The sequence below is a fragment of the Vipera berus genome (assembly GCF_964194415.1).
Source record: "Vipera berus genome assembly, chromosome: 1".
NCBI lineage: Eukaryota > Metazoa > Chordata > Lepidosauria > Squamata > Viperidae > Vipera > Vipera berus.
The window spans coordinates 292,263,880-292,279,534 of NC_138202.1; the positions used below are offsets into that span (position 1 = coordinate 292,263,880).

General features: G+C 39.1%; 1 protein-coding gene across 2 annotated transcripts in view; it reads right to left on the minus strand.

The window, feature by feature from the left end:
- AHCTF1 (AT-hook containing transcription factor 1) overlaps positions 1-15,655 on the minus strand; it is a 51,256-nt gene that overhangs the window by 6,076 nt on the left and 29,525 nt on the right. For both annotated transcript variants that reach the window (XM_081336173.1, XM_081336174.1), the window contains 11 exons: positions 14,727-14,871; positions 14,489-14,620; positions 12,301-12,442; positions 11,586-11,736; positions 10,700-10,804; positions 9,259-9,463; positions 8,936-9,133; positions 6,651-7,065; positions 4,946-5,063; positions 3,486-3,592; positions 591-766 (listed from right to left, as the gene is read on the minus strand). In XM_081336173.1, coding sequence (XP_081192299.1) covers positions 591-766; positions 3,486-3,592; positions 4,946-5,063; positions 6,651-7,065; positions 8,936-9,133; positions 9,259-9,463; positions 10,700-10,804; positions 11,586-11,736; positions 12,301-12,442; positions 14,489-14,620; positions 14,727-14,871 — 1,894 coding nt within the window. The remainder of the gene's footprint in view (positions 1-590; positions 767-3,485; positions 3,593-4,945; positions 5,064-6,650; positions 7,066-8,935; positions 9,134-9,258; positions 9,464-10,699; positions 10,805-11,585; positions 11,737-12,300; positions 12,443-14,488; positions 14,621-14,726; positions 14,872-15,655) is intronic.

The following is a 15,655-nucleotide window of genomic DNA, read 5'->3' on the forward strand; positions in this document are numbered from 1 at the left end:
CTAATTCAGCAATCCATGCATTGGTTTGCAAAGTAACCTCAGCAAAAATGTTCAAAAGGAAATTGCAGAAACTGGCTTTGCAAACCTATAACTATTGCTTCCTATTTACAATGATCAGGAACGTGTTTTTTAATCATTGTATGCACATATACCATGGTTATCTCCTTTTTTTTCTATCCTAGTATTTTTTCCTACAGGTTCAGATTTTTTTTTGATCAACTAGATGTTGATCCATTTTATTGCAACAGGAACTAACTGACTGGCTTGTCACCTGAGCCTGATGTCATGGATCGAGTGAGTGACTGGCCCAAAGTCACCCAGCTGGCTTTCATGCGTAAGACGGAATTCACAATCTCCTGGTTTCCAGCCTAATGCCTTAACTACAAGGCTCTCACCCATGGTTACTGTAGTATAGAAATGTTATTGCATTCTTTTTTTATTGCCACTATAAAACAGAAATAGATTATACAATTGGTTCAATTGTTTATACATGAAAATCTTTTAAGAAGAAATTTTGGGACCCATATTGGTAACATAGAATTAAATGTGATGCCAGTTTTCTAATCATGTATAAAAAGAAGTTAACTTACATCCACTTTTTTATTTTCAGAATCAATGTTAGCCAATGTTTTTTCTTGCAGGATTACTAGATGTTCCTCTTGGATTGTTTTTTCCAATTCACCTTCACCTATTGCTTCTCTTTCTTCCACCTCATTTTTGGAATGGATACTGGCAATGTCTTCACTATCAGGAATACTGATGACAGCTGAAAGAGTGATTTTCTGACATTATTTGATTTTATTGTTTCTGAATGAAATCTTTGCTGCTAAATATTATTAGATCCTTTAATATTTTTCATCTTTCCTTTACAGAAATGTAATAATCATATTCGTTCTTGCCCTTTATACATCATAAATGCTAATATTAAACTATTTCTCCTCAAGGGATAAGCAGAATGAACATTTATTGTGCAAGTATTTATCTAACAGCAAGTATCTGTTCCACCCTGTAGTCACATCTTTTTCAAAAATGAACATTAGCCCTCTTTTAAATCTGTGCATCAAGATTACAATGACCTACAGGCTTTGTTGTCTATTTTTTGTCTGTTCATACAAGTTCGACCATCTGCACACATACAGCAAAGCTTTGGGTATTTTTAATCAGCTTCTTTCAAGGTGCAGGACCAGGCTCTAGGTGGAACATAGATGCAATAACTTGCTATAATGCATCTGGATAATTTAAAATGCAGATTAATACGGTTGGCTTTTGAGTGGTTTTTCCATGAAAAAAATGGAAGAAAATATTTTCAGTCAGTAGTTTATACTTGCAAAGTCTCACCTTTAAATTTTCATGTTAAAAAAAAATCTAAGGCCTACTAATATAATTGCAAGTTTATAAAGTTATAGCTTCAATTTTAATTTGAATAATTAGTACTGAATTCTAACGAACTGATTTTGAAAAGAATTACGGAGTGAAGAAGCAGTTCAGTGAATAACGAAATTAAACAAAATCCTTACTAAACTTGCAGCAATTATCACAATCACAACTGGAACTGGAACCTCAGTTGTTCAGCGAACAGCGATTGTTGTTTTGCTCAATAATCACAATCCCAGCACTCTCAGTTGCAACTGTTAAGAGATCTCCTAGGTCATAAGGCAGACAGATCAAAAGAGCTGCCTGCCAAAGGATTTCAGCATAGTGCAGCTCCTTCAGCCAGCCCAGAAAAATGAAAGGCAGCAGAGAAGATTGTAGATGCAGTCACATGATTGTGGGATGGTTGGCAAACAGTTGAAAGTGCGAACAAGTTGCCAAGCACCCAGAATGCAATCACATGATCGCAAGGAGGTGGTGCGATGTTTCACAATGGCCGGAAGTGCTTCACAGACCATAAAGCACCCTTTCCAAACCTATCATAATTTCAGACTATGGTTAAATGACTGGTTGTAATTTTTGGACTATCTGTATAACTAATTTCTTCACTCAAATATAATCTACATCAAGATTCTCAAGTGCAAATCACTGAAAGGGCTAACTGACCCAAATACTTAATTAGCTCAAGTACTGCAAAAGGGACGCGGTGGCTCAGTGGGTTAGGACACTGAGCTTGTCGATCAGAAGGTTGGCAGTTTGGTGGGTCGAATCCCGAGTGCCGCGTAACAGAGTGAGCGCCTGTTACTCGTCCCAGCTTCTGCCCACCTAGCAGTTCGAAAGCACGTAAAAATGCAAGTAGAAAAATAGGGACCACTATGGTGGGAAGGTAACAGTATTCCGTACGCCTTTGGCGTCTAGTCATGCCGGCCACATGACCACGGAGACGTCCTCGGACAAGTGCTGGCTCTTCGGCTTTGAAACGGAGATGAGCACCGGCCCCTAGAGTCGTAAACGACTAGCACGCATGTGCAGGGGAACCTTTACCTTTACTGCAAAACTAAAACCTTTTCACAGTGTATAAAATCACTAGATTTCATTTTTGACTCAGTAAAGATCCAAAATCTCTTGTGAGTAAAAAATAAAGAAATAAGAGTATCACGGTATGCAATTCAGTATAAGTATATTACCTTTTTCACCATTTCATTTTACCATTTAGGCCATGGTGAGAACTACAAAGTTGATGGCTGGGGTGCTACTGATACCGGCACTGAGTATGCTGTGGATTGCTCTTGCAGAGAAAGTGGCCAGGAACAACAAAACTATGGGTTCTGTGGAAGAAATTCCAGGATCCTCATTGTAAGAGGGATGCACTAAACGTCTAAAGCCACCTAGATTGAAGACCTCACAACTGCCTCCTATGTGGGGTCTCCCTACAGCCTGAGGTGCCCTAGGAGGAGAAGGGAGCAAGATCGTAATAGCCAGGCCTATTAATACAGCCCTCAACCTTGGCTGTGACAGTGCCTTAAAACTGCTACTTGATCCCAAGCATGCAACATCGGCAAGCTGCACAATCACTCTCCTGCTACGTGTGTGAGGTGCCATCTTTTGGTCTGGGATGTTGATAAACTCTCCTTTCAGCTTCTTTCTGGTGCTCATCAATCCTGTCTAGTTTTTTATTATTATTATTATTTGCCTCTTATTTTTATATGCAGTAAAATGGACAAGCAACACTGCTACTTTCTGCTAGCTTACTCTTCTTAAAATCTTGTTGTGCCACAAAAAATGTTTTGAAAGACTGCATTTGGCCCCTGATCTAAATTATGCAACAGCACCGTAGAATCTGAGCAGCATCAACACAGAAATTAATCATAGAAACAATTAAAATACTTCTTTATCTGTTTGCATTAATAATTAAAATAATAAAATACCAAAAAAGCTAATTTAAAAAGGCTATTTTCAAGATATAAATGTTCAGGTTAAAAGATTTTAGACATGTGCCCAGAAAGCCAATCTTGAAAATACAGTAATACACTTCCAGCATTTTATATTTTTTGAAAAAAGATGTGAAAACTTCATGTTGCTTGTTCCGTTTGTTTGATATTCAAAATACCTACATTCTCCATCTACTCCTTCCACCCTCTGAACTTGGCTGTTTGTTTCAGCAAGGAATCTGTTGTCTTCCAACAATGGTAGCATGCTGGATTCTGGAGTATTAGTTGCACTATATAAAAACAAATACAGATACATGCATATGGAGGGGCATTTTTTTAAAAGGTTCTTAAGATAAAACTTAAAAAAAAACTTTTTGTTGCATACTATTTTGGCATCATGCATAACAATTTTATACTGCAAGGGGTACTGTAGACAAAAACACCAGCCTGGTCTTTTTGCACAGAAATTGTAAACCCATTACTATTATGAAAAAGTTATGCCTAATTGATGTAATTGTTGCAACTCTGCACATTCACTTAAAAGTTTGGGTATTAATAATGGAAAGAAGCCAGATAAGGGAAAGAAGCCATTGATTGCACCAATGCAATCTTCTTGTGGTTTGCCATAGAACTTCATCTGGAATCCTTTTCAAATTTCCCGCTGTAGTCAAATATCCTGGAATTCTCAGCTGGTTTCTCATCCATATGCTAACTGGGGCTAAATCTGGTAAGCTTCTGAAATCAGAGGTCAGCTACATGCTGCCACCTGCTGAGGCATTATTCAATAGCAAGTAAGCCCGTCAATAATTTAAGAACATAGGCTGGGGGCAAGTACAAAATGAGTCGTTGCAAGAGGAAGTTTTGTCTGCTTAGCAATAGACCACTGATAACAGCAAACATGTTTAATTAATCAAGTCAAATTTTATGCCAATAGTCTGAGAGCTTCACAGATTAAACCTCTTGAACTGAATAAGCCAACTGTCAAGTTGTGCAGAACTTTCAACATGAGCACAATCTTATTCTGTGATTGTGCACAGGATAGCAGACTAGTTGGTATATTCTATATGAATGTAAGCACTCTTTTAGAGTAATCCTACAGTGAGCAATCACTGCAATCGTCTAACTGGTGAGTATCTGAAGATCTATGGAAAACCACGATCAGATCTGGCTCCATGAATGATTGCAGATGGGTGCAATAGAGGCGAGTGCACAAATTACTTCTTCCCACTGAGCTAACAGGAAATGTAATGATATCAGAGAACTCAAGGAACAGTCCCAGATGTGGATCTGCTCCTTCAAGGGAAAAGCAGCTCATTTAGAGCAAGCTGACTCCTGGAGTTTGGCTATCTACTAGAAAATGGCATTCCATTCTATCTGGTTAAATCATACTCATTTATTTATTTATTTATTTATTCACATTTATATACCGCCCTATTCCCTGAGGACTCAGGGCGGTTTACAGGAAATTAAAAAATCCACCATACAAAAGTTAAAAAACCAAATTAAAAAATATTAAATTGACCCTGTATATTTAAAACCCCAATTAAAATTAAAGGTAAGAAAGTGGGCACCTATACATGCAATTTAAATTTTAAAGCAAACTACCTCATCTAAAATTTTGAAATTATACATGACATATTTACCATTCATTAGAAGGCAAAAAGGAGACTATGATGTCTTCGTCAACCTTCAAATGATCCTTTGAAAATATTTCATCCTCGGGAATTGAGCCACAATTTTTGTCATCTTTTTCATCGGATTCTATGGACAATAAAAGTTAAAAATACTGTATCCTCAATAATGATTTTTTCCCCCAAATGCTAATTCATCTTTTTTTAAAAAAAAATGGAATAAATCTACCTCCCATTTTCCAAGCCACAGACGCTCACATAATACTGGTGGAACCTAATGTTCCTACTCAAGTTGCAATAAAAGTGAATAGAAGTCAAAACGTTTATCTTGGCTTAGTTGACAGACCCCGTCTTGAACTGCTACTGACCCTTCCAAAATCTCAGGAACATGTAATGCATCAAGACTGAATTGGCTCTAATAAAACTGAGGCCCAAAGAGGTAACCAATGGTGCTGAATGTATAGTTCATCTGGGCTATTTGCTATACTCACTGTTTTCTAGTCCAATACTCCACATTCATCTGAGCAAGCATAAAATTCGTGTAGAGATTAAAGCTGCAATTGCTTTTTCAGAGCTGTACTGAGGATTACATCCCAAGTAATGGAGGGGGGCACGACAAATTACTTTAAATGTAAAGATGATCAGAATTCATATATTCATTTTCATTAAATGAATAGGTTAAAATAATTTTTTTTAAAAAAATTGGTTTTAGTCTCACCTTGAGGCAAACTTTGAGGAAAGCAGGAACAATGTACGCATCTGCCACTGCTTTTCTCTTCTTCGGCGTTTCAATGGTTTATTGTGGGTGTAAACCCAGAAATTTGTAAACTATGGATTATAATTTAGCATTATGTATGACCTACTGTTCAATGAAATATGGCTGTATTTTTAACACAATATGTGAGTTCAACCAGCCTGGAGAAAGTTCTTTGTGGGCCAAGTATTTTACTGAGGAGAGTTTAATCTCTTCCACACAGAAGTGATCTCTCCTTGCTATGATGTGCAGATAATGTAATGAGTAATGCTGTATCAAATTATTTGGAGAAATTTTCCCCCAAAGAGGGTAACATGTTCATGTCCACCAACATAGGTGATCTACTACCATGGAACACTGAAATGGCTGCTGTTACTTGATTTTATTAATAACTTTTATTTTAACAAGTGTTAAGAATAGGCTCTTAGTTTCTCTGCACATTTCCAGGAGAAATATTTTTATTTATAGTTCAAGATAACAGAAGAGTTGTATAGTGCATTTCAGGTCTTTTGAGAAAAGGTGAGGAAAATCAAACCAGAGGTCCTCTGCCATTTCTGAAAATTCTTTTCCTTAACCCTCAAGTCATCTACTATTGTGGTTCATAGTATTTTAAACAAGTTGCTTTAAATCAAAGTACTAAATAGCTATGCAATGGTGGGATACAACTCATTCTCTGACTTTCATATATCTTCTACAAATTCTTAGAGCCTTTTCAGCATTCCCGAGTACCAAGAGTGTAAGGACCATCAGCTTACTATTTACTATTTTCTTCCCCTCCAAAGGTTCAAATCGCAGATAACAGAAACAAATGTAAGACAATACATCTTCTGTTTGGAACACCAGTTTACTAGTATTAAAAAACCAGGGAAAACTCAGATGGGATCTCTGTTCTGATCCATTATGACCATCCTTCTTAGGTCCTTTCCATCATACCTGTGAACAATCAAATAACATTATACATACCAGCTGATTGTTCTATATTTGCAGATGTTTGCTCTTCCATTACAGGTTCATTTCTTATTTCATTTACTTGTCTCTCACTTGATCCTGGTAGGTCTACAATTTCTTCAGAGGAAATAGAAGTTTGTTGAGAGCCTACGAAGTTACTGTTTCCAAAGTCAACTGATTCTGCATCATGATATTCTGAAGTAATGTATGCTGGTTTAATACCAGTGTCATTAATTTCTTTGGAGACTTTAGTTTCATTCAACTGATCACTTGTTATGCATTCTGATGATTGGCTTCTTTCTTCAAGCTCTTCTTGAAGGCTGTGACCTGAAATGGAGGAAGTCTCTTTGTTCTCAACCCAATTTTCTTCCATTTGAGCTTCAAGAATATATTCAGATGTATTTGCATTGTTTATTTCATGATCTGTCTCCTAATAAGAAAAGGAAAAGGAAAACATTCCAATAAAAGAAAATCTGACTATGCACCAAGGTGGGAGCCAGCGTACTCCACTATCCACAGTGTAGATATGTGTGGCTTATTTGCACAAATTGAATTAAAGTTAATTGGTAAATTATGTTTTATTTAAAGGAGTGCTGATTTTTATATGGAACTCTGTATCATGCAACTGCACTGCTAAAGCAACGGCAATCCTAGCAGTTGTTGTACCTCCAGATGTGCAAGTGATTAAATATATGAGGGGCATGGTGGGCTACAGGGCTTTAAGGAAAGCCCTGGGAGGACTAGCACAGACCACACACGAGTTGAGATGTTGCTGAAATGAGATGGGGGGGGGGAAGAATGGAGGGGAAGAATATGCTGTGTTCTGAGTCTTCGTGGTGCGCTGCAGCTCTGAAGTTGCAAGAACTCAAGCTGCAACGTGAAGCCCTTCACAGTGCAAAGGCCCAGTCCAGCGGCACAATGTCACAGGGTTTCTTGACAGACTGGGAAGCCATGGCCACTCCAGCCCAGTCCCAGCTGCCCTCCAAGGTCTTTGTCACTCTGTCTCCATCACCTCAGCTGACCTCTGCTATTTTCATGCTCCTGCTGCTGATGATGAGGCATGACCAGCCTGGCCCTTTGTAAGGCAGCTGCTGGCCACCTGAGGCCATCCTTCCAGGGTCTTGTGAGGCAGCTGCTGAGCACAACCCTGGAAAGAAAGCCTGGCCAGCAACTGCCTTGCAAAGGGCCACACTAGGCATCCTCGGTCAGCAATGGGAATAAAAAAAGATGGCAAAGGTCAGCTAGGATGGCAGGGGCTGCAAAATTCAGGGAGCCAAAAGGGCATGGATGGAGAGAAGACACACCCAGGGGGGGGGGAAGAAGGAGTGAGTGAGTTGAAGCGCCCCTATGGTTTAATTGCCGGCAGGCTGTCAAGTGCCTTAATTTTGACCATGTGATTGCAGGGATAGTGCAACAGCTGTAACTTTGGGGACCAGCCTTACATGCCCTTGTACAGCACACTGGAACTTCAAACAGTCGCTGCAGAAAGGTCGTAAGTTAAGAACTGTCTATATGTGAAGGGGTGGGTGGGATATTTGTTATTTAAGTTTAAGTTTAAGTTTAAGTTTTATTTAATTTGTATACCGCCCTTCTCCTTGGTAGGGACTCAGGGCGGTTCACAGGGCATATATAAAAAAGATAATACAAAAATTAAAAAAGATTAAACCCATGCCCAATTAAAACAGTAATACAAATCTAAAACAACAAATTAAAACCCATAATCCCCCGTCAGGCCAGACCAGCCATTTCAAATAGGTGGGTCTTCAGGCCACGACGGAAAGTTCGGAGGTCTGATGCCGTCCGGAGCTCTACCGGCAGTTGTATTTTTTTTAACCTCCTTTACCTCAGCCAACTCCTATGTAGTTTTCCCAAAGCAACCAAGATTCTGTACAGGCACATACAGCTCTAATTCCTGGGCAAATTGCATGTACTAGATGTTTACACACTGGACTCTATATTCACATCCCTAACAGAAATTGCAGATCTGAAGTGAATTCACTGTATTCTATATTCCACAGTATAAAAATTCCTCTCCATTTATTCATTTCCCCCCTGTATTATTATTATTATTATTATTATTATTATTATTATTATTATTATTATTATTATTATTATTATTATTATTATTATTATTATCTTTTATACTAGTGTAGGTTTTGATTTATATTTTTTCTATGTAAGCTGCCAAAACTCAGACTGATTGCAGCAATACTGAAATATTTAATAAATAAAGATGACAATAGCAGGGTCCTGCCTAGAAATATCATGTGTTTGCTTTTGCAGCAATGCTGCCAACTTACCCCAGTCCATTGTGAAGTTTTGCTTTCTTCCATAAATGAAATTTTTGTTTCTTTTGCACGCAGAGGGGGTGTAATAGATCTTCCTGGAGATGCACTTGGAGTTGCTAAAGGAGTAGTGCGAACGCTGGATCTCAATATTGACTGAGGAGTAAAACCAGGGAAGACTGAAGATGATGTGGATGCCAAAGCTTTAGCTCTCTAGGAGAGGACAAAACATCTTAAAAATTGGGTAATCTAAAGCTCCAAGTTTATAGACAGTCATCATTACTTCACTTTTCAGCCTCAGAAATACAGGTTTCTGCAGCCTACAAAAATCTATATACCTTGACAACAGGAGGTGTTTCCAGTAATTTTAATTCTGGTGCTCTTGCAATGTTCTTGGGAAGTAATGTTCTTACGGAGTATTGAGAACTGGAATGCAGTGGGCTAGAAAGTATGCCAGAAGCGGAAACCTCTGGTGACTTCTGCTGGCTTCTTCTCAAAGGTGGTGAATCAAGAGAAATAGGTTGGACCATCAAGTCAAGCAATCTGTAAATATTTCAAGGTTTTTAAAACATTAAGCTGCTTTGAATTACACCTACTCTGACGCAGGCACTTTTCAAGATGTCATTTGAAAGAAAGAATGAAAAGTTTCCCAAGCATGAAGAATGCACGTTACTTTAATTTTTAAGTATCCTCAAATATTTAACTGCTAAATGCATTATCATGGCAGCCCCTGTTGCCAGCATAAATCCAGGAGTTTGTGCATTGTTAAGTGGGAAAAGGGAGGGGGGGGGAATCCCAAGTAAGGAACGTGGGGGAATGGAGGGTGTCACAGGTGAAGACTAAGGAGTGTGGGTGGGCTAGCTGGGCAGGGGTTGGGAAGCACGGGTGGGCTAGCATCGCAGCAGGCAGGTGCTGGGAAGTGTGAGCAGATCAGAAAAGGCAGTGGGCAGGCACTGGAAAGTGTGAGCAGACCAGCAAGGACAGTACATGGGTACTGGAAAGCCTGGATGGTCAAGGTAGGGGGTGCTACAGAATATGAGATCTCTGGGGTCTCATGCCTTGTAGTGAGATTCCTCAGGAGAAAAAGTGGCAGAAGTGACTTATAGGAATGACCTGTGACCTTCCCCAATGGCTTACCCATTGACTTGGATTGAAAGAAGCCAGCGGGGAAGGTCGCAAATGCAATCAGTTCACTACCGTGTCATAATCACAAACTGGATAATCATGCACCTGGGTTGCAATCCCACCACCACAGGACCAGTTGGAAGTCCTCCTTTTTCAGCATCACTGTAATTTTGAACCATCACTGAACAAGTCAAGAACTACCTACGCTGGGTCAGGAACCACCATTTTTTAAATACAGAGACCATATACAATTACATGAGGAAGAGTCTTACATCCCATGAGTTCCTGTATCAGGACAATGCAAGCCAAAATTCATGAGAACGCTAGCCTCTTTCCATTGACCGAGCAAGTTTGGCTTGGCTACTGTAGACAATCAGTGTTTTAGAGTTCTGCCAGGTAGTAAGTTCTAAAATGAACAGCTTTGTTTTTTTTCCAGCAGCTGTCTTCTTAAATACACAAAACAGATTAACAGACTAAGCTTATGTGTTTCCACAATATATTCACAGGGTCAACAGAGATGTTACTGTATTGTGAGAATAGGGTCATGTTATAAGTAATCTGATTTAATGACACCTACTAGTCAGAAAGTAAAGGACAAACAATGGTAGTGGATTTCCTAGTAGATTTCTCTCTGACAATTTTTTTTTCTTTTACCTGGAACATTTTCTTAAAGATTTAGTAATTGGTGTCCCAATAAATGGATCTGGTAACTGTCTATCAGGGCAGGGCTTCAACACAGATGACTGTTCTTCAGGTCCACTTTTGAGGAAACAAAAGGAAAAGCCAAATTAAGAGAAATAAATAATTTTGTCCATCAAAATATTGCATTCTTCAAAAGGAAAAAAATGGATAAATTACATACTTTTTACTGCCTCCATCTTATTGGTATCTTCAGCACTTGACTATTAGTTCTTATTTCCTAACCCAATGTTTCTACTAATTTAAAGCCCACTACTAAACCAGTGAAGCAATATCAGAGTAACAGAATGAAGACTGAAAACAATTTCTCTGTAGTTTTAGGGACAGGCAACAGATATCACAATGATATCCTAACACAGGATGCTGGTGGCTCCGATATCATGGGAAGATGTCTTGCCAACTCCTCAAAAACGACTCCTTAACTTCTTCTATCTAGGGGAAGTCCAAAGGCCAGCACAAAGAAAACGGTATTATCCATACAGGGGAAAAGTGGAGGGCTCTGGTTGTCTTATCTTGCTCTGTAGAGGAAACAGGCAAAAGTGCCAGAAAAAAAAGAGAACACCCATGTTCTCTGCCTTACTTTCAAATGCCCAAATGATCTTGTAGGACTGTAAATGGCATCTAAGGGCTATCCCAAAGAGTTGTTGGTGCCTTCCACTGGTGCCTTCCACATGGGTGTTGCAACAGTTTTCTCCCTGCCGGGGCTCAGCAAGATACTACAAACAGAGCTTGGGCCGACTTGGGAGAGTGTTAGGACTGGGAAGACCCTATAAAATAGATATACCAATCTTTTGGCTGGATTATGCCCAGGTATGCCAGAGTAGTGAAATAAAATACTTACACATCACTCTCAAGTGACTTGTTTTTCTCTTCACTTCCTGCCCACACTTCTCCAATTTTGGACAATACATTATTGATGAAAGTTGCTTTTGTAATTACATTTCCAGTAGTAATCTGTTTTGCAACTGTCGATAATGGTTTTGGTCTTAAAACTGAAAAGAAAAATAAATCAAGTAAAAACAGAATTTTTTTAAAAAATAATATTCTTAAATTTGGTTTGAAAGAGGGGTAAAAGAATCCATCTATATTAGGGGGAAGGAGGAAACGCCCCTCCCGCAACAGAGGGGAAGCGATAAGACGCCACCTATCTTGAGTCTGCAAGGTAGCCCTTGCAGCGGTTCCAAGAAGATTCCACAACCAATTGCATCCCGATTCGGGTGACCCTGAGGGCACAGATAAACCCCCACGTGGCCTCATCAGCTCCGAGAGAGAGTGCTAACAACTAGATGACTGCAAATAAATACCATCCTTCCTCCCACCCACCCACCATCCTATCAGAACCTATCCTTCCATCCCCCCCGGCCATCAGAACTGATGAAGCTTCTTGGATGAGAAGCGAAACGTTTTCTTCTTCTTCCTCAAGGAAAAAAACAGTCCAGTTGCCTTTTGAAGAAAAAAAAGCATCTTTGAGACCACTATGGACCTCGATGACTGATAAATTTCCATAGACATTCTTAAAATAGATTTCTACAATTTTCATTGAATGAGGAACTTACTTTCCCGCCGTAGTGAAGATGGCAAATGGTAAGGCTTGGCTCGCTCTGTGGCTAACTTCTTTTGAATTCGTGGCAGAACTTTGCCATAATGGTCTAATATGGAATTTCTGGCAACTGATCTCTCTCTCCATTGAGGATCATTCTATTTAAGAATAAGAAGAATTCTGAATGAAGAATGCACTAGAATAGCTGAAAGACAATTTGAGTTTTTTCCCCTTCCCACACCCTTTATGGCAATTACAAACCATGTACATACATTTGAACAAGACCAGTTACAGACCAAGTGGATCTGAACATGAGTAAATCCTGATGCCAAGTTAATAGGAAATAGAAATGTGTTAAATGTTCTATGTATAAACATTTCCATGCATGTAATTGGTCTGGATAACATGCTGCCTTGGAGAGTGATTTTTGCACTGACGTATTTTGGAAGTAGAAAAACAGCCAGGGAATCACTAAGAGCAACAAAGGCGGGAGGGGGAAAGAAACTGCAAGGAAATGGGAGAGAGATGGATTGGAATGGCTGTGCTTGGACAGTAACAGCAGATAAGAGGAAACAGGGAAAGGAAAAGCGGCTGGGAAAAGCAGTGGGCAGGCCAGGATAGAGGCCACAAAGGGGAAGAGGGAAGAAGAAACAACATGCACCAACCCTGACACATTATTTTTGCAAGATTCTATCAGGATGCCTAGACCAGCAAACCAAAACCAAATTAATACTACTTATCTTTATTGCAAGATTACAGTTAACAAAATCTTGCCAGTCTGAAAATGCTTTTCCCCCCCTCCCCTTCCGTTAGGGAGGGCCAGTTCTGAGATGCTTCCTCCACCCCCATTCCTGCTTTGGACTCATTCACTCAATGAGCAGTTGTTTAGGTTGCAGCTCTCCTTCCTGTCTCACAAGATGATTTTCACATCGCATTAATGATTCCTCGTCTCAAATTCCCAGTTTCTGCCAAATTGTGGCCAATGCGGATCAGTTCAGTTCAACAGATCAGTTTGGCAGAAACCCTAAAATATACTGTCTTCACTTCAAACCCAAAACAAGTATTTTTTTTATGAAAACTGTAACTTGTGCAACTTGTGCAAAAATATGTAATTATCCATGTTGTAAATTGTGACGGGGTAAATTAAGAAGCCCTTTTTTGAGTTATTGTAGCTACTCTCTATGTTAGGAGCTGTTTTTTTTAAAATTCAGAGTGCAGCTTATCTTAACCATTTAGACAAAACAACTGTCAAAATAAGGCTATAACTGATTTGCTACTAGTTTTGAAATATTGTTAATGTGTGAGCTGCCCAAAAGAGGAGCATGTGATTATAACTGGTCTTTTGGGATGCATAAATTTATTTCTGAAATCTAAAAACAAATGTTATATTTATGGTTCTGAGATTTAACCAATGAATTATACTTCTTAGTATTCTTACTTATGAGATATTTAGAACCACATTTGATAATAAATCCAAAATAGTTTTGGGGGAATTATTACTGTGTTTACTGTTAGAATGCATGCTGCTGGTAATTATGAAAAAGAGCCAGTATGGTGTAGTACTTAAAGCATCAGGCTAGAAACTGTGAGACCATGAGTTCTAGTTCCACCTTAGGCATCAAGCCAGATGGGTGACCCTGGACTAGTCATTTTATTTCAGCCCTTGGAAGGAAGCAATAGCAAACCACCTCTGAAAAACCTTTTCAAGAAAACTGCAGGGACTTGTCCAGGCAGTAAAACACTGACTCCAAGGCAGGCAGGCACACGTGCATGCGCGCACACGCACATACCCCCAACACACAACTCTAGAGGACATAGTTGAAGATGTAGCAGCAACTCTTTTTCCCAATATTCTCGAGAGCCATAAGAAGCTATGTATTGAGATTATGCTGTCACAAAGAGTAGGTCCGAACTTTTTCGGAGCCTCTTTTTCCAAGGATTTTTAAGAGTAGGGTTATGAACAGGAAGTCTCTATTTCGTTTATAGGAGATAAACTAATCCTATCTCCATCTTAACTCCCCCCCCAACCGCCCCCAATTTGTGTTGTGGGGCTACCGAGTTTAACAGTAGGGATGCCATTCCTACCTTCAATTTTTTACGTGGGTAGAGTTAATTTTAGCTTGGAGCAACAGATTTCCACAACAGTAACTTTAGAAAATAGACATCTTAATTTCTCCCGTGTACTCCCAAATGTTATGATTTACCATGAGATTTATCTTCAAAGACTGATTCAGCTGTAGGGCAGGAATGTAGTTGGCCCTCTGGAGGTGGTGAACTAAAAGAAACTCATGATTGTTGATACCAGCACTCGTCTGTAAAAACTTCTCTAGACACTCCTAAAGAAGATAAACAGACACATGTAATGCCACTGTATTAATGAGTCATCCATTGCTTTTTTAAAAAAAATGTTACTCCTTAGATTGTATTTTTGTTCTGGCTTACTTGTTCAGTTTCTGTGAATGGCAATTTTAATAAATCTTCCATCAGTCCAAGCTCCTGACAAATTTCATAAACATGTTTGAGCATCTCTTCAACATTTAATTGGCTAGAATGTTGCCGTAACACGTTCCAAGCTTCCACCATGCAACTGAAATTAAACTCAGAATTAGAATTCTGGCAGATGTTTCTTCTTCAGGAAAAAAGCTACATTAAAAACTGTTAATATCCTATGCATTTGATTAAAAAAATAGTAATTTTGATCTCTCTCTCTTTATATATATAAATAAAGGCAAAGGTTCCCCCACACATGCGTGCTAGTCGTTTCCAACTCTAGGGGCCGGTGCTCATCTCCGTTTCAAAGCCAAAGAGCCAGCGCTTGTCCGAGGACGTCTCCGTGGTCATGTGGCCGGCATGACTAGATGCCAAAGGTGTACGGAATGCTGTTACCTTCCCACCGTAGTGGTCCCTATTTTTCTACTTGCATTTTTTACGTGCTTTCAAACTGCTAGGTGGGCAGAAGCTGGGACGAGTAACAGGTGCTCACTCTGTTACGCAGCACTCAGGATTCGACCTGCCAAACTGCCGATCTTCTGATCGACAAGCTCAGCATCCTAACCCACTGAGCCACCGCGTCCCATATATATATATATATATATATATATGTATATATATAATATATGTATATGTATATATATGTATATATGTATATGTATATATATGTATATATATATATATGTGTGTGTATATATATATATATATACACACATATATACATACACACACACACACACACACACACACACATATAAGCATTCAGAATACACTTGCTTAGTCCCAGACACGGGACAAATCAGAATTAAAGGGAGGCTGATATGGACATTACAAACTCATTTGTTCTCATCAGTCATCAGTTAGGCTGAAACAGTAAATAA